The sequence below is a fragment of the Phoenix dactylifera genome, chromosome 2 (genome assembly GCF_051530095.1).
Source record: "Phoenix dactylifera cultivar Ajwa chromosome 2, Ajwa_hap1_PhDact_Kaust_v1.1, whole genome shotgun sequence".
Classification (NCBI taxonomy): Eukaryota; Viridiplantae; Streptophyta; class Magnoliopsida; order Arecales; family Arecaceae; genus Phoenix; species Phoenix dactylifera.
This window is the reverse complement of record NC_143191.1, coordinates 32,020,787-32,038,309: the sequence shown is the minus strand read 5'-3', so window position 1 is coordinate 32,038,309 and position 17,523 is coordinate 32,020,787. Positions and strand designations below refer to the sequence as shown.

The window sequence follows — 17,523 nt, the reverse complement described above, 5'->3', positions numbered from 1 at the left end:
TCAATGAAGCATCAAGCACTGCAGCAAAATGAAAAATATCACTTCCTCATACGAAGGAGTGTAGGATACAGAAGTGATGCACCGACAGGAAAGCAGCTGCTATACGAATAAGGAGACATAATTTATATACACCAATATCTTTTTCTCGTTTTGCCACTCCACCACACTTGTAGAAAACCATATACAACCAATATCCTCTACAAGACTAATCAGTGCTGCAAACAATGAACATTATAGGAAGGCATCACTGCATCACATGCTTCCTGGTCCTGCCTGCAAGGTGTGATTCTTCTAGCCAGATGGGGGACGAAGTGATAGGTTTAAGTGTTTGTTATTTCACTAGTTACTCAACTATACAATAGGGTCTTGCAAGGCTGACAAATTGTGAATACTCTTAAGGCATTTCCATTCTTCTCTTTGTTCTCGCATATATCATGATTGACATTCACCACAGCTTCCAAAAATAACCAGAAACCATGAGGACAAGATGATGCGTAACAGAAAATATTAATTTCTTCACTGGTAGGAGGTTTGAGGCCTTACCCTGGAAATTGTACAAGAGTTCAACTTACTGGCGTGCCTGCTCTTCATTACAGGAAGCTACACAAGAGGACTAATCCTCAGCATGAATGGCGCGCGCGCGCGCGCGTGCAGACAGACAGAGACACACAGAGAGAGAGAGAGAGAGAGTCACTTTAGCTTTCATCCATTATGTGTCCCGGTAAATTGGCTGCGGCGTCCACTTAAGGTGCAAATTCAGCCTTCCAGATTTAGCCCCTTCTAAAGGAAAGCTATCAGTAAATTCTCCCTCCATTACCACCCTTGTTAGCGTCATGATGCATCTCCCGATGTAACCCTAAAATGGCAAACGATATCGTTAGAATTATTATTTTTTTGCCAAATTTGAATGCAACTGCAATGATTTGAGAGGTTCAAATCAGAACTCTTGAGACACAACAAACAGCCAAACCACCAAATTAGCCAAGAGGAATTTCCTTCAAGAACCGTATGCACACTGTCAGAATAAACTTAAAAGATACCCAAGCTTATGCAAACTCACATACAGCTCATACTGCAACCAACAAATGAAGAAGTCAAAAAAGAACTCACTTTTCCAAATGTATCATGGTCATAGACTTCCAAGATAAGCACATCATGTAGTCCATCTTCCACGACAAAGTCAAAAGTCTGATTCCAGTTTGGATTCAAGCTTTCATTTACTACCTGCAAAACAGCGCCAAAGTTTTTCATATTTCACAAGAATACAAGGTTCTCAAATTTCATATGGATCAGAAAGCTACCCTTGTTTTGTTCTTTGTTTTTAATTTCTTCATACTCAGCACAACAAATGGGTCTGCCTTCCCCATCACATCCATTGCAGGCAAATCTTCTGCTGATATAACTGTCACAGAGAGAACTCCTCTCATAATAACATCCTTTTTCCTAAGAGTTGTCCTGTCAATCTCAGCAGCCTCGGTTCCATTCACGCCACTTTTGAGGACCTTCTCCAAAGAAGTCATTGAAAAATTTTGACTGGCGAAAGGATTAGAAAACTCATTTTCCATGCCAAAAGGACAGTACAGAAGTTCTAGATGCACCTGAAGCAACAAGGCACAAGATATGTTACTGGAACTATTGCAGTTCCAGAAGTGAAAAATACATACATGCACAAATATACGCATATTATCAATAAGAGCAGAAGTTTTGAGCAGTAGTAAACTACTTCAGCCTCAACTTTCTTCCAGCAAGTTGTTCTAGTCAATGACAGATAAGTAACAGTTTGATAGGTATTTAGCAGGAAGGACTGACAAATAATGTGACTAGATATTGCGACCATCAGTCTGATGTGCACCCTTCATGTTGATTTATAGAGCATCAGGAAAAGAATTATGCAAAAACTTCTAAGCAAAAGCATCTGGATGTAAATAACCTTTACTCGAACCAACAAAGCATCCCACATACATATGACAAGCTCCCAACCTGATGTCAACCCTAAACTGGCGCTTCCTGGTGACACAGCAACTTCAGACAAAAGAGGGGCCCTGCCACAAAGCAAAGGCCAGATAGCAAAAGAGGGCCCTGGCGCTTCCTGGTGACAAGCAGGACCCTTCCTTACTGTTCATACAATTTAATATTCCCCTACATCTGAAGAAACTCTAGACAGATATGGAAATTTTGACATCATAAGGGATAAATAACAGAGAAAGGGATATAAGGCGTAAACGAAGCAAAATATCCCAATTAAAATGAAGTAAACATATAAAAATAATCAGATGAAAGAGTGATATCAAGCAAGCATGCACATGATTGCAACAATTCTACAACAACATTATACTAAATTTAGAAAGTAACATAATAAGACAATTTTCATAGCATAAATCATCATTTGAAAATTTAAGGGGAACAACAGCCTTGTTGGAAAAGTAAGAAAGAACCAGGCTACCAAAACTATGTTATTTGAGGAGAATATAGTGAGACCTAAAAGACCAGTTAGATAAAGAACAAGAGCTACTCTAACAGATATGCAGTATAAGCTCATTCAACTGCAGAGTGCATATCCCAACAAAACTTCCCAAGACAGGAATATAATAAAAATATAACAGGAAAGAACAAAACAGCACCAAATACTCTACATTTTTCTTTGACATTTTCTCACAAAGCACAGCTTGATAATTCCTTTAAGCTACTAGGTCGGTCATTTCATTGGCCAGCTTAAGAATTTGTGAATGGGGAAAAGAAACAAAAAAAGAAACAATTACAGATCTGAAGATAAGGATGAGCATTTTTCAACTATATCCATAAAAAGCTAAAAGATTTATTAAGTACCATTTTGTTTAGTTATTTGTAAGTGCATGCCAATTCACACTGTAGTGTGTGAGCCTCTCCTAAACATGCTTTATTGAATTCAGTCCAGGAATCTATTAATAGACTACCTGCTAGATTTTTTTTTCTTTTTAAGTTAAAGTTCAGATCATCATCATGTCAAAAAGTCCAACAACAGAATCCATTATTAAATCAAGAAATTGGATCAAACACAAAAGCTTGTAATATAACAAAGACACTAATACGTGTGAAATTGGAGAGTGAAAATCATTATCTTCGTATTAAGAAGAATGCAACAGATAGCAGATGACAGATTAAATTAGCACCTTCTGTTTTAATTTCTTACTTAGCCATTATTGACAAGTACCTGGCCTTCTTTATCTGATATTTTGTTGTACTTTAGAAGTCTGAATTTGTGAAAAGTATCTCCATTTTTATTGTTTCTTCTACAGCATGTCCAATATGATATATGATCTTTAAAATACTTGATTTTGTTGCATAAAGCAAAAAGATAGATAGAAAAAAGAAGATTTATGATGTATAATTCTACCTGACCCCTATCTTTCCTGTCTCTCTGGAATTCCAGATCTTTGACAAGATTCAACCAGATATCCTTCACTTTTCCAGGCTGAAGGTCTCTTAACCTCACTTGAGCACAACCAATAAGCTCGGATGCCTGGATCCCTTCATCATCATATATCTTTACTGTCAAATGCTGAGTAGATGCATCCTCAACTATGAACTCAAAGTGTTCATTCCAGATAGGGTTCAAATCATTGTTCTGTAGAAGTTACAAAGTTAGCTCTAGATAAAAGACACGATCTGAAAAACAGGAAATGAATTGGCTTGTGGACTTACAATTATTTTGCTAGTCTTCATTCTGTCACATAATGGACGTATGTACAACACAGCATAGGGATCAGATTTTCCTATTAAGTCTTTATTTGCTAAGCCCGTTGCCTGCACGAGCTTTACTTCCAATATTCCAACAGGTTTCAGTTCTAGGTCACTAAGCAGCAAAAGAAATGTCATTGACATTGTCATATGATTGAAAGCATCATTTTCACTAGAAATACACCAATAAATGACTATACCTGTAATCTCCAGGTAAAATGGGAACAACTTTTCTTACTGGCCATGTTAAGGTGTCTTCAATAGCATCACGTATTGTTCCCTAGATAAATATGTTAGTTTTTGTGGTATCAGGAGATATGCATTGGTGTCAAGGTACACCATACCGGCCAGAACCGGATAGTATGGGGCGTACCATACCATACCGGTTTGGTACCAGTACCTAGTATGGGTGGCGTACCGACACTTGGTATGCCACAAAAATTTTGTACCGTATCGTACCAACACTATGCTAGTGTGGCACTAGTACGAGGTCCGGTACCGAGACGGCAAACCTTGATTGGTGTGCATGTATATAAAAGAGGTTTGATATGATAAGGTGGTAATTGTTTAACCTCAATTGCATCAGAAATTCCAGGAATAGATGATATTTCACCGCCAATAACTTTGAGAGTAAAATCCAGCTTTTTCTACAGTCAAAGGTATATTGTTATATAATACACAGTACCACAAGAATAACAAGATCAAAACACTAGACAGAGTGTTTCACCTTCTCTCTCAATGAATAAGAGACAGCACCAAAGCAGGGAAACTCCTCAACCAATGGTTTAAAGATTAAACGGAATACCCCAGTAAAACCAATGTTTTTCACCTAGGTTGGAAAATTTGCAGCTTGTAAGGATTTTGTAGATTGAAGCAACGCCAAAAAAAAGAAGATCAATAGCTGAGTACTTACCATCAACTTCCATTAAAGTAAATATATGTTTTCTCAAGTTACAGAGGTTTATGTATTCATTTTTTTAAAAAAACAGTAAAGAATTCACTAAAACAGAAAAAAAGAGAAATACTTTTACTGTATTATCAATGCAAATGATTAGTAGACGATCCAAGCTAGAGCTAGCCTGGCTCACTTGAGATCAGCTAGATTAAGCACAAAATAGGAATAAAACAAGGTTTTAAATGCTTGCTCATGTGAAGCCAGTACCAGCACTGACACTAGGTGCTTATAACATCCATTAAATGCTTTTATACTTGTAATTAAAAAGGCTTTTCTAATTCTTAAGTTATTTCTTAATATTTTTTATTTTTTGTTTCCGTATAGCTTTACATGTGCACAACATGAAACATGCCATTCCATGCTAGTCACTGGCTAGAAAGCTCCCTGATCTGCAACACAAATCCTTGAAACATATAAATAATTAAACTATAATATATGTTACTCTAGTTATTATAAAATATTTTTATTTTACAATTATCAAAGACTAATATGATTTGTATATTAAAGAATGTATTTCAATTGTAACATGGAGATATAATGGCGGAAATTTGCTTAAAATGTGCACATGTGTATATAAGTCCTACAATGATATATGGCTTTGGGGTATTGCACAATAAGCAAATTACATGAAAACCAGTTGACTACAATACAAATGAGAATGTTAAGATGGGTATGTGGTAAAACTAGAAAAGATAAACTGGAAAAATGAATATATTACAAGAGCTATAGGAGTAAAACAGATTAAGGACAAAGCAAGGTCCGCCGTACCGGTACCGGTCAGCGTACCGGTGGCGGCCCGGACCGGTACGTACCGGTCCCATACCGGTCCGTACCGGTTTTCCAATGATAAGCTACCGGTACCGGATTCCACGCTGATCCGGTACCGGTCCCAGGCCGGACCGGTACGTACCGACCCGTACCGGCCGATACGGACCGGTACGGCAAACCATGGGACAAAGTGATTAAAAACAATTGATATGGTACAAGCATGTACAATGAAGAGCTTCACTTGATTACAAAATGAACCAAGCTTGAGCTAGGTTTAGCCTACTTGAGCTCAGTTCATTTACAACCCTAAGTTTAGTTTCTGAACTATTAAAATGGTGTAGTGTATGAGTATTCAATGATTTTATCAGGAATAGTGAAAACACATGCACAACTAAGAGGATATATGCTCGTTACAGTCAAAGCGTAATTAAACTATCCAAAATGTAGTAGCTCATAACTATAAATCCATTAGAATTTACCAATAACACTAAATAGAAGATCTCCATGCCTTATTTAAAAATACCAATGCAATATGTTCTTGATTTTAATCTTGGGAGAAGACAAAACCCTTTAAAGTATAATGCAATATTTCCCGAATTATCAATCGCACAAATACTAACAGGATGCCCTTATACTTTTCCAAATGACACTGAGAGTTCCACAATAAGGCTGCACAAAAGCCTCAATTCCAAACATTGAAACAATGAGCCTCCAAAGAATCCCCACAAATAGGCCACTTGGATCAAAACCTAGCTCTCTTCCTCATGAGTGGTGTACTAAGTGCATTAGCTTCTCAAGATTAATTTTTTTAAAAGGATCTGAACAGCAGCATCACAATGGCTCCCTATCCAGAAGGACAATAACCCAATGTTGCACGGTAGACACAAGATTAATCAAGATACATCTAATATGAGCATATTTTTTCTCAAATCTACTGGAGGTTAGACAAGCATAGCATTGCGATTCACATTTTCCAAAATACTATTAGTGTACTGGTTTTGCAACTTTTTCAAATAGAAAGGAAGCCCGGAAGAAATAGACTTAAAAAAATAAAATAAAATAAAATAATCCCAGGAGGTGATTCATCAAAGATGCAGCATCATCATTAAATATGCAGTTCGCCTCTCCAACAATCCCTTCAGAATATCTACCAACTTTCCAATCCAAGTAAGAAATACTTGTATTACCTGTATAGGAAGTGCCACACCAAGTTTTGTTCGAATATCAAGTACAATGTTTGGATTACCATCCCACTGCAACTCCAACTCCATAGTAATCCCAGAATTATCATCTTCAATAATAGAAACTCCTAGAAAAAATCATTATGTTATAAATTTCTGATTAAAAAGTAATAGCAGAAAGCTCTTTAACAGAATAGCCCAACAATAAAAAATCACCACGTCCACATTTCAACATAAAACACTGTAAATCATCAAAATATCTAATGCACAACAATATGTATTTCTTTGGATCTAGTAGAAGTTATATTCATCTTTTTTAATAATAAAAATCATGAAGATGAAAGGAAAGAAGAAGAAAATGAAGTAACCTAGTAACAGCAATGGATGAAATTATTGTAATGTGCCTACTATTGAAATAAACATCAGTAAAGTTATCCTTTCAGCAAAGTGAAATTCAGAAGAATCAAATGGGTATGGAGTATATGCAATAATCAGATGTAAGAGCAACTGAACCTACCTGTAAATTGTGGAGCAACAGTACCAAGAGTTAGCTTTGAAAATTTAAGTGAAGCTAAGATGGCTGGTCTATATTGTTCAAGAACTGGCTCAACAGAAGTCCTTATCAGCTCAGATGCTGCCTGTGACAATCAAATTGTAAACACAATCAAGCAATCCTCTGCGGGGAGGAAGTTTCTTTCTTAATCACACATTAGTCAACCCATCCATATACTTTCTATGGAGGTCTGCACACAAATTGATATGTAAAAATTGGTGTGAGTCTTTCAGAGCTTGAAATCATAAAGCAATACACCAAGAGAGAACAAATAAGTACCTCATTAACATAAGGCCAGATTTTCATCAATTCAAGGTTGAGCCAGTTCAACTGCAAGAATGAAGAAACCAGAATCAGTAAGACATTAAAAAAGGTGGCACATAGAGAATGTCATTTAAATCCAAACAGAACTAACTCAACTTCTGGCGCTGTGAGAAAACAACCCATGATGGATAAAATTGAGCTGGAAGAATTTTTCTGGAATCTTCAACTGTCATCTTCGAGAAAGCTGCCACTGTAGCAGCCTGCAATAAGAATACACATTCACAAGCAGCAGTGTAAGCCTCAAACAGCATGCATTTTTTATCTATTCAATATCAAATGAGGTAAGAAATATTTTGATGCCAATTACGCACAAAACACAACGAGAACATAAGCATAAATGTGACGACATCTTTAACTTGAGCAAATATTGGTGGATATGTTATTTCAGAAGCAGAGAAAGCCGAAATCCAGATACTACAGACTCACCATAAAAAAAAATAAAATTAAATGATCTCAACCATCCATAGATATTTAAGTAATCAAGTTGGTTCTTGGATAATATCCAAGAATCTCGCATATCCACAATTTTTTGCATTCCAAGTACAATAAAAGGTATTGCAGTGTTAACATTTAAATACATGATGCAGGCCTCCATGTATATATTATACATATCTATCTAGACATCGACATATATCTTCATATATTTAGTAACTTAATTAGCATTGAATTTTAGTAATATATATAGCACAGCACATGATGGAGGCCGTCCCCAAGTATTCTCTTTATTAGGTTCATGTTACATTTGTTTGGTCTAATATTTTAATGAGAAGTAGAAAACCTTCTAAACTACCTATTGATCAGGACAAGCTGGGTCTTCTGGTTGGGTTGGGTCATGCCAAACCCACATTCTAACTATTTGTGGCTCAGGCGCAGCTTTTGGACCTAAACGTAACCGACAGGTCCGAAATTCTTAGTACAAGAGACTAGGATAAAGGAGCTAGCATGACATATTCCATCATTAAAGTTGCTATGACAAGCATGCTTTAGGAGTCAGAAAAAGTAATAAGCTAACAACCTTGTTAAAAGCTGAAGCATAAGGTTGGGGATAAAATAGAATAATCTACAATGAGTGGCACTTTGTCTTTCCACCATGCTTGTTATAAAGGATTGCCGCTACATCAGTTCCTATGGCTTTAGTAAGAAAATAATCATCATCAGGTGATAACGATTCAGTTTCATCCACTAATTCGGTTCACCCAGCAAATGAATATTTGTGCTATCTGAACTTCTTGAATTGTTGATTCTGAATTACATCACTACTTACCAATGTGTGCTGACCTCTCCTGTCACTTTATTTAGCATAGTTGTTGCATCATTTTGACACATCCTTTTCCAATTCATCTGTCATCTTTGCGTATATTCCTAAATTTCCTATGAATCTGCTATTTATTAATAGATTAGAAAGATCTTGTTTGTCCTTTGATCCCTACACTGTATCCTCCAATGCCTACAAACAAAAAGAACAATTGGTCTAGGGTGTGTGGATGAAGAACTCAACTGTCATAGCTGAGTCTCACAGAATCCTGCAAAACATTCTTTAGTGTCTCCTTGTTAGCGGTATTTTTTTTCCCCCGGTTCCTCACATCGAAAATTAAAGTCTACTAACTTGCTTGTTATCTAAATCCACAATTTTATGCAGAAGTTTCCAGGTAGGAAAAAACCATAGAACTCTATTTCCACAGAGAGGATAATCATCACGAGACCCTTTTTCTCTTATTAATACTGATGTTTGACAATCCTTAAGAATAATAGCGATGCTTTGATTTCATTATTATGTTAATTTTTTCAATGGTTTATTTCAGAGTGACTTGGATAAGGCATGCCTTTGATTTATTTAATAATTTTCATACTGACTTAAAAGCCCAGTTTGATAAATCTATTAAAATTGTATAAATGGATAATGTTGTTATAAACTAGAAATATGTCTTATGAACTGCAAAAGTTTCTAAATTATCTGGTATGGTACATTAACTTTCATGCTCCATATGCAGTAACCTAAACGAAATTTTTGAACAAAAACTTTTATGGATATGACCTTGACAACGACTCCCAGAATGAAGACAAACACACATGACTGCTAGTTATCAAGCATATGCCTTTCCAGTATTCCAGGTGATTTGTCCCATTTACCAACTATTTTTGTTCTCAGTTACTTCCAGACAAACTCTCTGGATATGCATGTTTATTTGGGAAACTAATTGAGGAGGATACTGGATGGATGTGCATACTTAAGATAGTCTCACACTAAGAAAGGGTCTAATGTTAAAGCCCCCAGTTTTGTAAAACAATTTTGTTACACAGATGACACATAAGCTAGTTCTGTAACCTTTTCTCTACTCAAGGGTTTTTCCGGTTCCTCTTTTGGTGCCTTGTGAGAATGCCAAGAATCAAAAATCAATTAGTCATCCCCTACAGCCATAATTTCTGAAGCTTCTGATTTAGAAAAGTCAGAATGCCCACTAAGCAGAGATTGAGGAAGAATCATCCTTCTCAGTCCTCATAGCCAACCATTAAATCCGAAGTCTCCTAATCTCATATTTTATTCCCTTTGTTGGTTTCTAGACTGAAAATAAATTGTAGTTCATTTTATCTTTTTTTTTCTTGTTTTCCTTTTCACACTCTAAAGGAAAAAAAACATAATCTTTGCAAAATTTTATCAAGGAAGCAGCTTAACAGCTAGTCCCACAAACATGCATCTCCACAACAACGACATGAATTGCACCGCATCGAGATGACTCCGTTATACAATCTGCACTACGAACGCCACTTATGTAATGCGAATACCAGCAGACGCACTTTGATCTAGACTCGTGGCTCTTAGCATGCTCAAGACATCATTTCTGGACACAAATCATGGGTTAAATCTTTCTAATTAACCATCAGCAATCAATACTACGAACGAGATAATGGAACAAGAAAAAAAAAAATCTCTACCACCAGTCCTCGTTAATCACAAGCAAATTTTATCAAATCGGGCTAATAGCTGATGGGAATATTGGATCCCTTTGCTCTCGGAAGTCGCCGAACCGGGTAGATCACAGAAGAAGAAAAGAAAAAGATAAACTCGAACGGAAATAAAGCAACAGGAGAAAAACACACAATATACGTGGTTCACCCATCCGGGCTACGTCCACGGGAGAACAGCGAGGAAAATGTTTCCATTAAGCAAAGATGAATATACAAGTATTTTTTTGTTTTGGGCAAACCAAAGAACCTCCCTTTCTCAAGAAAAGAAAACCCTAGTTCTTCTTTCTGGTTTACGCACACCTTAGGTCTCCTAAAAGAGGCCTATTTATAGGTTCTTTGCCCTCGATAAAAAACTCTTCCACGAAACTTACCACAAAATCAAGTTTCAGTCAAAAACCCACCATCTAGAGTCGACTCGCACAGTCCTCGAGTCGACTCGCGCAATTCCTCGAGTCGACTCATGTAGTTCTCGAGTCGACTCGAGCTGGCACCGAAAACAACATGCTTCTGTCTTCACTGAGAGAGTCGGCTCTCTCAGTCTGGAGTCGACTCGTATCTTCCATGAGTCGACTCCCAGATCTTAAGGGTCGACTCTTCCATCTGAAATTAAGTTTCTTCACTGAAACATGAGCCAAACTCAACCAAATCAGAGCCAAGAGTTTCTCAGAAGTTTGTTATCACCTCCATACACAACAATCTCCACCTTGATGACAAACTCACATCCATCGCCGTTCTCCAGATCAAATCATCACCTCGTCATGTCGCCTAGAGAAGCTAGAAACCATTCCAACTTCTCTACTTGCATAGGCTTTGTCAATATATCTGCGAGATTGTCCTTGGTTCCAATCTTTATCACTCTTACCTAGTCATCCTCGATGACTTCACGTACATAGTGATATTGGACCCCAATGTGTTTGGTCCTCTTGTGATACACAGGATTCTTCGCCAAACAAATAGCACTCATGCTATCGCAAAACAACTCCATGGGCTGAGACTTCAGTCAAATCTCACTCATCAATCCCTGCAACCATACTGCTTCTTTACAAGCCTCCGTCAACGCCATATACTCCGCCTCAGTCGTATATAAAGCAACTATCGCTGTAGCTTCGACATCCAACTCACTGGGCCACCAGCATAGCAAAATAGATATCCTGTCGTCGATCTCCTTTTATCAAGATCACCCGCAAAATTTGCATCAACATACCCATTCATCACTCTCGGTCCTCGGCCAAAAGTAATAGAATAATCCGACAAAAATAGGAAATAGATCCATGGGTTCAATACCTTTTTATAGAACTCGTACTTCAGAGAAATATCAGATAGAGTCGTCCGTAATATTTCTCAGATAACGAAGCACCCACTTTGCTGCTTCCCAGTGTGTCTTTCCAGCATTTGCCATGTACCGACTGAGCACACCAACCGCATAGGCAATGTCCGGCCTAGTGCATATCATGGCAAACATTAGGCTTCCAACCAGACTGGCATAAGGAAACCGCTTCATTTGCTTCCGCTCTTCCTCTGATGTTGGACACTCTTCAGAAGACAACCTGAACTGTACCACTAATGGAGACTTCACCGGCTTCGATTTGTCCATGCCAAATCTACAGAGCACTTTCTCCACAAAACCCTTCTGTGTGAGTGACAGAGTACCCTTTTTTCGGTCACGCCGAATTTCTATCCCGAGTATCTGACGTGCTGCCCTGAGATCTTTCATTTCGAAAGCCATGCTCAAGTGCCCTTTGAGCTCATCAATCTTTGCCTTATCTTTTCCGACTACAAGCATGTCATCAACATACAATGCTAAGATTAGATACGACCCATCACCGAAAAACTTCAAGCACACACAGTGATCATACTTGCTTCAGTGATACTCCAAATTCAACATGAAAGTGTCAAATTTCCTATACCACTGTCTCGACGCCTGCTTTAAACCATACAACGACTTCTTCAGCTTGCATACAAGGTCCTCTTTTCCTTTCTTCATAAAACCAGGAGGTTGCTGCATGTATACCTCCTCTTCAAGGTCCCCATGTAAAAATGCAGTTTTTACATCTAACTGCTCAAGCTCCAAATCATGTGTAGCTACAAGACTGAGAATAAAACGAATGGAGACCAACTTGACAACTGGTGCAAAAATTTCAAAGAAATCTGTACCTTTCTTCTGTGAGAAGCCTTTTGCAACTAATCTTGCACGATACCTCTCCACTTTACCATCGGTACTCTTCTTTATTTTGTACACCACTTGCAGCCCATCGCTTTCCGGCCTTGAGGTAATGCTACCAAGTCCCATGTTTGATTCTTCCGAAGAGCATCCATCTCCTCTTGCATTGCCTTCCTCCAGTGTGAAGCATCCTCACACTCCACGGCCTCACGGTACAAACTTGGTTCTCCATCCTTTGATAATAGTGCCTGCATCATTGTTGGATCAATATAATCTTTTAAATGGACTGGCAGTACCTTCTCCCGTCTCAATCGACCCATCGCTTGTGCTGTCAACCGTGGCGCCCCTTGTACATGCTCTTGGCTGCCACTGACATCAGCGTCATCATGATCATGGTGATCCTCCTCACTATCTCCTTCAGTGATTTGATCCACTGGGACATCCACTGGCATATCCAATTCCAGTTCTCTACCAGGAAGCTCCACCTGCTCGAGGACTTTCTCCTGCTCACTACCAGTCTGACCTTCTCTGACAAGCATTCTTGACTCATCAAAATGCACATCCCTGCTGATGACAATTCTCTTGGCAACCGAGTCCCAGAGCCGATACTCCTTTACACCTTCACTGTATCCCACAAAGATGCATCTTCTGGATTTTGGTTCTAATTTGTTCCTCTGACAACTTCGGATTAGCGCATATGCATCACATCCAAAAATTTTGAGATCTGAATAGTTACAAGAAGAACCAGACCATACCTCCTCTGGAGTTTTACCACTCAGTGTAACTGAAGGAGAACGGTTGACAAGGTAACAAGCCATGGCCACTGACTCGGCCCACAGCTCATCTTCCAACCCTGCATTGCTCCTCATACATCGAGCTCGCTCCACCAATGTACGGTTTATTCGCTCAGCCACACCATTCTGCTCCGGTGTGTAGACATTAGTAAAATGTCTCTTGATTCCTTTCTCCTTGCAAAAATACTCAAACTCATTTGAATTGTATACAGTCCCATTGTCGGATCTCAGATACTTGATGCGCCTTCCAGTGAGATTCTCCACTTCTGCCCTGAAATACTTGAATGCCACAAACACATCCCCTTTTGTCTTTAGAAACTTCACCCAGACTTTTCTAGAGAAATCGTCGATGAAGGTCACAAAGTACCTCGCTCTGCCATAAGATGCGACAGGTGAACACCACACATCTGAATGAATGTAGTCAAGCACTCCTTTGGTAGTATGAGTTCCAACTTTGAAGCTTCTTTTTGCATGTTTTCCATAAACACAGTGCTTACAGAACTCCCTCTCGCTGAAATCTAACTTGGGAATTAATCCCTTTTTCACCAGAATTTTCATGCCTTTCATGCTCATGTGTCCCAGTCGACGATGCCACAGTCTCAATGAAAAATCATCTCCATTCTCCACCACTATGTCTACATCATCAACGATAGTGTTGCCGAGTAACTTGTATAAGTTCCCGACCCGAACACCCTTCATCACCACCAAAGCTCCCTTTGCAATCCGGATGACTCCACCTTGACCGGTCCATTTATATCCTTCCTCATCCAAAGCAGACAAGGACAGTAGACTCTTTTTTAATTCCTGCACATGACGTACTTCATGGAGTTCTCTAACCTCTCCATCAAACATTCTTACCCTGATAGAACCAACTCCAACCAACTTGCAGGTTGAGTTGTTCCCCATCAAAACAGAACCCCCATCTAATGGCTTGTATGCAGTAAACCATGATCGATGAGGACACATATGATGGGTGGCTCCACTATCTATGATCCAATTCTGATAGAAATTCTGGTTAGAGCGTACCACATACGCTTCGTCCTCAATAAAACCTAAGGTGGATTCCTCAGCCTGATTTGCTTCCTTGGCTTCAACATGATTCCTGTCTCTGTTGCCTCCACCTGAACTTGATCCTCTATCATAACTAGAGCTTGCTAACCGGGGACATGATTTCTTTAGATGGCCCTTCTCACCGCACTCCCAGCACTTGCCCCTATATCGGCCCTTGGACTTGGAACGCCCTTTGCTCTTGCCTCTGAAAGATCCCTTCGATCCATCGCGATCTGTAGATCTGCCACGAGCCATGAGAGCTTCACTCCCAGACCCTCCCGAAACTCCAAGAGACGCATTTCTCCTGATCTCATCGGCAAGCAAGGCACTGGTGACCGTATCCATGGTCAGAGTATCGCTGGTACAACTCAAAGTCGTAACCAGATTATCATATGACTCCGGCAATGTGCAAAGCAGTGTGACTGCAGAGTCCTCATCATCCATCTTCACCCCTATGCTCTTCATTTGACAGACAATATCATTAAAAGTGTTTAGATGCTTAGAGATATTAGTACCTTCCTTCATCTTCAATGAATATAGCCTCCTCTTCAGAAAAATCCGATTTGTGATGGATTTGGTCTGATAAAGTGTCTCAAGCTTCATCCATAACCCCGAAGCTGTCTTCTCACCAATGATGTTAAACAACACCTCATCCGCCAAGCACATGCGGATCGTTGCCAACGCCTTCGCATCCATCTTCTCCCAATCAGACTTCGTCATCGCCGCAGGCTTATTCTCCTCACCCAACAGTGCATCCTCGTATCCCTGTTGAACCAAAAGATCACGGATCTTGACCTTCCATAACTCAAAGTTCTTCTTCCCATCGAACTTCTCCCCCTCAAATCGTGTCATCGACATTAAAGGCACAGATCTAGTCCAACCTAATCGGCTCTGATACCACTTGATGGGAATATTGGATCCCTTTGCTCTCGAAAGTCGCCGAACCGGATAGATCACAGAAGAAGAAAAGAAAAGATAAACTCGACCGGAAATAAAGCAATAGGAGAAAAACACAAAATATACGTGGTTCACACATCCGGGCTACGTCCACGGGAGAACAGCGAGGAAAATGTTTCTATTAAGCAAAGATGAAGATACAAGTATTTTTTTTATTTTGGGCAAACCAAAGAACCTCCCTTTCTCAAGAAAAGAAAACCCTAGTTCTTCTTCTGGTTTACGCACACCTTAGGTCTCCTAAAAGAGGCCTATTTATAGGTTCTTTGCCCTCGATAAAAAACTCTTCCACGAAACTTACCCCAAAATCAAGTTTCAGTCAAAAACCCGCCATCTAAAGTCGACTCGCACAGTCCTCGAGTCGACTCGCGCAGTTCTCGAGTCGACTCGAGCTGGCACCGAAAACAACATGCTTTTGTCTTCACTGAGAGAGTCGGCTCTCTCATTCAGGAGTCGACTCGTATCTTCCATGAGTCGACTCCCAAATCTTAGAGGTCGACTCTTGGAACTAGGTTTCTTCACTGAAACATGAGCCAAACTCAACCAAATCAGTGCCAAGAGTTTCTCATAAGTTTGTTATCACCTCCATACACAACAATAGTCGATCAAAATAAACAAAAGAAGATGGCACAAAAAAAGGGACCCCGGGAAAGACAAAGCAAGAAAAGAATGTACCAGCTCGGATCGCTGCTTGGATCGGTAATTCTCGAAGCGGACGAAGCCCATCACCAGCCCGACCCCAACCACGACTCCCAGGAACAACCCCAACAAGAACGGCATCTCCGACGCCTCCACCCACCTCTCCCTCAGCCACAAGAAAATAGAAACCTAACCGAGAGCGGAGAACCAGAGCTCTCTCTCTCTCTCTCTCTCTCTCTCTCCCCTTCGAATCGGTTTGGATTTCTTGGAGGGGTCCGGAAGAGATCGAGGAGCTTCTCGACCAATGCGGCCAAGAAAGACGGAGAAGAGGGAAGGCGAAGGACTTGGAGTTTGTTCCTTTATTCGATGGGAAGCGGGTGGGAGCCATTGATGGGGACTGGAAGCGCCCCGTCCCTTCCGCTGCCGACCTGCCACCGCCTCCATCCGTCCGTCCGTACGTACCGCTCTCTCCTGATCACCACATGGATGGATGGATGGGCGTCGTTGTCCCTTTCAAGAAAAATAAAACACTGTCGGCAATGATAATTTTAAGACTTTTTAACTTAAGATATCATCTGAGGTGGCATGGATTTGGGCATTGTTGCGCTTAATTATGAGGCCTGGATTTACTGGATTTGGGCCCCGTTACAATCGAGGCAGACCATTGATTAAGAACTATTTCTTTTCTTGGATTTAAGGGTGCTTGGTCGGTACTCGGTACCGTTTGATGGGGCTGACCGGTTGTAAATTGGGGCCCAATTAATAATAGATTAGGCCGTCACTGAATGGGCAACAAGTACGTTATCGTTAGGAATGATAGGATATGAACTTTTAGATTATTTAATGGGAAAAGAGTATTCATATAGTGTGTTCGAATCTACGTTTACTATTAAATATTTGCTAGTGGAATTAATGACTTCTTAATGAAGATTAGAGCCACTAAGATACAATGCTTTTGAAGTTATATAAATAAGGCATAAGAAATGTACAAATACAAAAGATATTTTGGTATAAATCTTGATGAGCATCAATGGTCAAATATTTTGGTATAAGATTTTACAAACTATTTGTAACCCTATGTGTGTGTGAGCTAAAATCGATCTAACCCATCAAGCCTTTAATAGATCTCAGTGATTTTTATTCTTCTAATCTGTTATCTTTCTTTCCTCTTGCTTTACCTTTCCCTTTATTCTATGATTTTTTACTGCATACGCATATCATTTATATTTATGAGTAAGATAACCAAAAATGTTAGGAACCATTTTCTCCAACTTATCATCTTCCAAAATGTAGTGTAAATAAACAAGACTAAGCAAGATAAAAAGATATACGAATTTTATTTATATTGTGCCTACCATGCTAGGATGGTAAAATTGTAGATCTATGTTACAAGTTTCTCCGATTTTTCATGTTTTAAAATTCAATCTTTTATATATCTAGGATGCTTGGATTCAATTACT

The 17,523-nt window shown here is 39.3% G+C and overlaps 1 protein-coding gene across 6 annotated transcripts; it reads right to left on the bottom strand.

Moving 5' to 3' along the window:
- On the bottom strand, nt 1-16,547 carry LOC103711477 (synaptotagmin-5-like). 6 transcript variants are annotated; one of them, XR_016399227.1, is made up of 15 exons: nt 16,100-16,547; nt 7,595-7,698; nt 7,454-7,504; nt 7,139-7,259; nt 6,628-6,749; nt 4,445-4,546; nt 4,290-4,364; nt 3,918-3,997; nt 3,682-3,832; nt 3,374-3,604; nt 1,302-1,598; nt 1,111-1,224; nt 695-856; nt 544-600; nt 1-454 (listed from the first exon to the last, which is right to left on the bottom strand). XR_016399227.1 is itself a non-coding variant. In XM_089928897.1 (14 exons), the coding sequence occupies exons 2-13, from the start codon at nt 7,619-7,621 to the stop codon at nt 710-712; spliced, it is 1,518 nt and encodes a 505-aa protein (XP_089785023.1). In that variant the 5' UTR covers nt 7,622-7,698; nt 16,100-16,547; the 3' UTR covers nt 496-600; nt 695-709. The 6 variants fall into 6 exon arrangements, 5 of the variants coding, with proteins under 5 accessions (XP_089785023.1, XP_089785024.1, XP_089785022.1 ...); XM_089928897.1 differs by lacking the exon at nt 1-454 and having other exon boundaries at nt 496-600; XM_089928898.1 differs by lacking the exon at nt 1-454 and having other exon boundaries at nt 496-544.
- Between the last annotated feature and the right edge of the window lie 976 nt (nt 16,548-17,523).

Excerpts from the sequence above, each read along its gene's own strand:
- LOC103711477 (XM_089928900.1), bottom strand. The coding sequence starts at position 16,204 with ATGCCGTTCTTGTTGGGGTTGTTCCTGGGAGTCGTGGTTGGGGTCGGG. Across the intron at positions 4,547-6,627 it reads GTGTGGCACTTCCTATACAG|GTGAAAAACATTGGTTTTAC; the intron begins GTAATACAAGTA and ends TTTCCAACCTAG. Across the intron at positions 3,605-3,681 it reads TGAAGACTAGCAAAATAATT|AACAATGATTTGAACCCTAT; the intron begins GTAAGTCCACAA and ends TAACTTCTACAG.